The 3,402-nt window shown below is 50.3% G+C and overlaps 1 protein-coding gene across 1 annotated transcript in view; it reads left to right on the top strand.

Moving 5' to 3' along the window:
- The first annotated feature begins 779 nt into the window (after positions 1-779).
- The window catches only part of BCCIP (BRCA2 and CDKN1A interacting protein), an 8,206-nt gene continuing 5,583 nt past the window's right edge, over positions 780-3,402 (top strand). The window contains exons 1-2 of the mRNA XM_019654209.1: positions 780-885; positions 1,573-1,653. Coding sequence (XP_019509754.1) covers positions 799-885; positions 1,573-1,653 — 168 coding nt within the window. The 5' untranslated portion in view covers positions 780-798. The remainder of the gene's footprint in view (positions 886-1,572; positions 1,654-3,402) is intronic.

Raw genomic sequence — 3,402 nt, 5'->3', positions numbered from 1 at the left:
TAGATCAGGGAGCCTGGCTACACACACCTTTTAGTCCCTGTACCAACCATATTTCCTCTGACCTCAGGGCCTTAGTACGTACTGTTCCTTGTGCCAGGAACTGTCTTGTCCTCAGGTCTCAGCTCAAATGTTACTTCTCTAGGGAAGTCTTCCCTGACTATCTGACCTCCTATTTTGCAAGCTCATAGCTCACATAGTTGCAGCTTTACATTTATTTGAATATTTCCTTAGTGTCTACATTTCCACCTAAACCGTAAGCTCCATGGAGGCAGGATCATTCGTGCCTGCTTTGCTCACCTTTTCATCTCGAGTACCGGGCACAGTGCTTGGTACATGGTACTCAGTGAAGACGTATTTGCCAAGAGAAAACAGCATAGCCTTAGATCCATGGGCTGAAGCAGGCTCTAGGCAGTGCAGGGACTTTTGAGATGATTTTTGATCCTTGCTCACCCTTACTGCAGTCTGGTAAGTCGTTTCCCCTTCATGGCTGCTGGGACTAATCCAGAGCTCCCTGTCTCAACATTGAAACTAGGTCTCTCTGAGTTGTTTTGTTTTTCTCAGGCTTCTGTGTCAGATGAGGAGATGGTCTGAAGGTGCCTGATAATCTGTGCAGACGCAATCCTGGCAATGTTTGTCTGGTTTTGTAGCTCTTTAGGTAACCTTTTCTTCTTGTCCTTTTTCTGGCATGTTCTGTAGATAAAGAGCCAAAAGGAATGGAGGTGGAGGGAAAAGAAAACTCTGCAAAGTGGGAAATGATGCCTGAAGTTCCTTAGAAAGTTATGCACGGTGACCTGTTTTATGTGTTTACAGGAAGTGAACGTGGAATTTGAAGCTTATTCCATCTCAGATAACGATTACGACGGAATTAAGAAGTTACTGCAGCAGGTCTTGTCTTTTACTCTTTACACACAAATTTGCTAAGAAAACCCAGGCCATTCCACACTAGCTAGCTCTGTCAGTTTCATGCTTTCTGTTTTAGAGTTCTCAGACCTGTCCACTCCACCTTGTCGAGAAGGAAGAATTTTTCTTCTTTTCCAGAGCTAATGCCCCTATTTGGGCTTCACCTCCCAGACCCTTTCCTCTGGTTAACCTTTTTAAGTATCTTGTGTCCTAAAATACTTTCCTTTTCATGTGATTACTTGAGCCGCTATTCTGCTTTTCTCTAATTCACACCCCAACTTGGTGGAGTAGAGGAATTCTTTCATAACAGCCACATGGCTGATGCGCCCTCTGATGTTCCTACTGCCTCCTTCACCCATAGGAGACGGCTGTGGTCCTCTCCCTGTAGAGCCTCCGCTGGCCTAGTCAGCAGGCTCTTAGCCTCGGGCGCCTCCTCTTCGTCCTTCTCCCCTCCCCACACCCCCCGTGTTACACTGGCTGCCTCTGAAATTCCAGCGCCTGGAGCTGCTTGGATTCTCCTGGGCTTCTCCTTCCTCTCGGGGTTGCATCTCTGGGTCATCTTCCTGGTCAAGTCATTGGAATTTCATTTTTATTTGAATATGGAAATCAGAAGTTTTATTAGGAATCATGCTTTGGTTTTAATTTAAAAAAAAATTTTTTTTTTCTCCTCAGCTTTTCCTAAAGGCCCCTGTGAACACTGCCGAGCTAACAGGTCTCTTAATTCAGCAGAACCATATCGGGAGTGTGATCAAGGTAAGCAGGGCAGCTGTGCTCATTCTGACTAAATTAGTTCTTTATCAAGGCCGGCTGAGTGGCTCAGTTGGTTAAGAGCTCACTCAAAAGTGTGAGCTCTGAGCAACAGGGATCGCTGGTTCGATTCCCAGCCCGAGCTGAGCTGCCAACAGGTGGCAGGATGGCTCAGCTAAAAAAAAAAAAAAAATTAGTTTTTTATCCTGGAAAGTTCCTCCTGGTTTATAGCAAGCAGGCCAGAAGCTTCAATGGGAAAGGAGGAAGGGAGACAGCTCAGAATCCCGCAATCCAGGGTCATTCAGTGCAGAGATGCAGGTTGTAGCAGTGGCTGCGGATGGGCTGGGAGGTGAGGTGCGGTGGGGCTCAGGCAGTGACAGGGTTCGAGGGGAAAATGCCTCCCCAGTGCTGGTTCGAGCAGCAAGGAGGAGGATCGGGTTAGGAGGGGAGCATGACTGGATTTGTGCGTTGTGCGTTGGATTTCCTGTGACACATGCAACGAGCTGTGGAGCAGCCTTGGAGACTTGGGCGTTTTCAGCAGGTAAATGGTGACCAAAGTCACAGAAATGGTTGAGTTGCCCAGGGAGGGCAGGGACGGATGCTCTGGTTATACTGGCATTACCCGGGTGAGTGAGATAAGTGGCAGAGCCTGCAAAGGAGACTCAGAGGCATGCGCAGGAGGGAGAAGGAAAAGCGGAAGAGTGGAGTTATGCAACGCCAGGGAAGGGGGCATTTGGAGGAGGAGGGGGCAGCACTGGGGGGACGCCCCCGGTGGCTCTCGCCAGTGTCTGCCGCTGCTAACAGGCTGCTCCACACTGCCCTAGAGGAGCGACATTCATCCGCGTGGCTCATGGATCTGCAGTTCGGCAGAGCTCAATGAAGATGACTCTTGTTTTCCGTCACATTAGCTGGGGGATGGGTGTGCTGGAGGATCGAGTTTCACAATGGCTCACTCACGTGACTGGCAAGTCACTGCTGGCCGGCTGTAGGGAGCCCAGCTGGGACCGTGGACCGGGGCCCTTGGTTTCTCTCCTGTGTGGGCCTCTCTGCACACTGGTTGGGTCCCAGGAGCAAGCAGCTCAGGAGAACTAGGTGGACGTGCACAGCAGGTATGAAAGAGCGTCATGTCCACCATTCGCCTGATCAGCAAACACGAAGGTCTGCGCAGGTTCCTGGGGAGGGCGCATAGACCCTGCCTCCTGGTGGGCGTCTGGGTCACTTTGTCAGAAGAGAAGGGGGGAGGTAGAAAGACCCCCTCGGCCATCTGTGCAAAGTACAATCTGCCACAGTGACATTACTCTAGTTCTGTTTCTGCCCTGAAAACGAGCATGATACTGGCACCTGCTTGCAGTGTGGGGGTGAATGAAATGGGTTTCTGAGTGTCAAGTGCTTAGAACATGCGTGGCTCGTGGCGAGCGCTACACGTGTGGAGCTGTCGCTGTTGTTTCTTCTGGCCCCGCCCCTGTTGTCCGCTCACTGTAACAGACCAGACAGATGACTTCCCTTCAGCCTCACAGTCCACTCTCACTCCCTTACCTTCAGCCATCTCTCTGTTTTCAAAGCCCAAATTCTTGAAAAAGCGTTTGGATTCACGGTCTCCACCTCCTGTCCTCTTAAACATCTTGCCCTGGCTTCTATCTCCGATAACGCCAGTGACGTGCTGAAACTGGCCTGAGGGCCCCGGCATCTTGGTCACTGAATACTGGACACTTTTCAGACCTGACTGACATCAGCTTGTGGCACTGAATGTAAAGA

Source organism: Hipposideros armiger, unplaced genomic scaffold (assembly GCF_001890085.2).
Source record: "Hipposideros armiger isolate ML-2016 unplaced genomic scaffold, ASM189008v1 scaffold_216, whole genome shotgun sequence".
Taxonomy (NCBI): Eukaryota; Metazoa; Chordata; class Mammalia; order Chiroptera; family Hipposideridae; genus Hipposideros; species Hipposideros armiger.
Note: the sequence above shows the minus strand (reverse complement) of the source record. Positions and strands in the feature narration are given on the sequence as shown.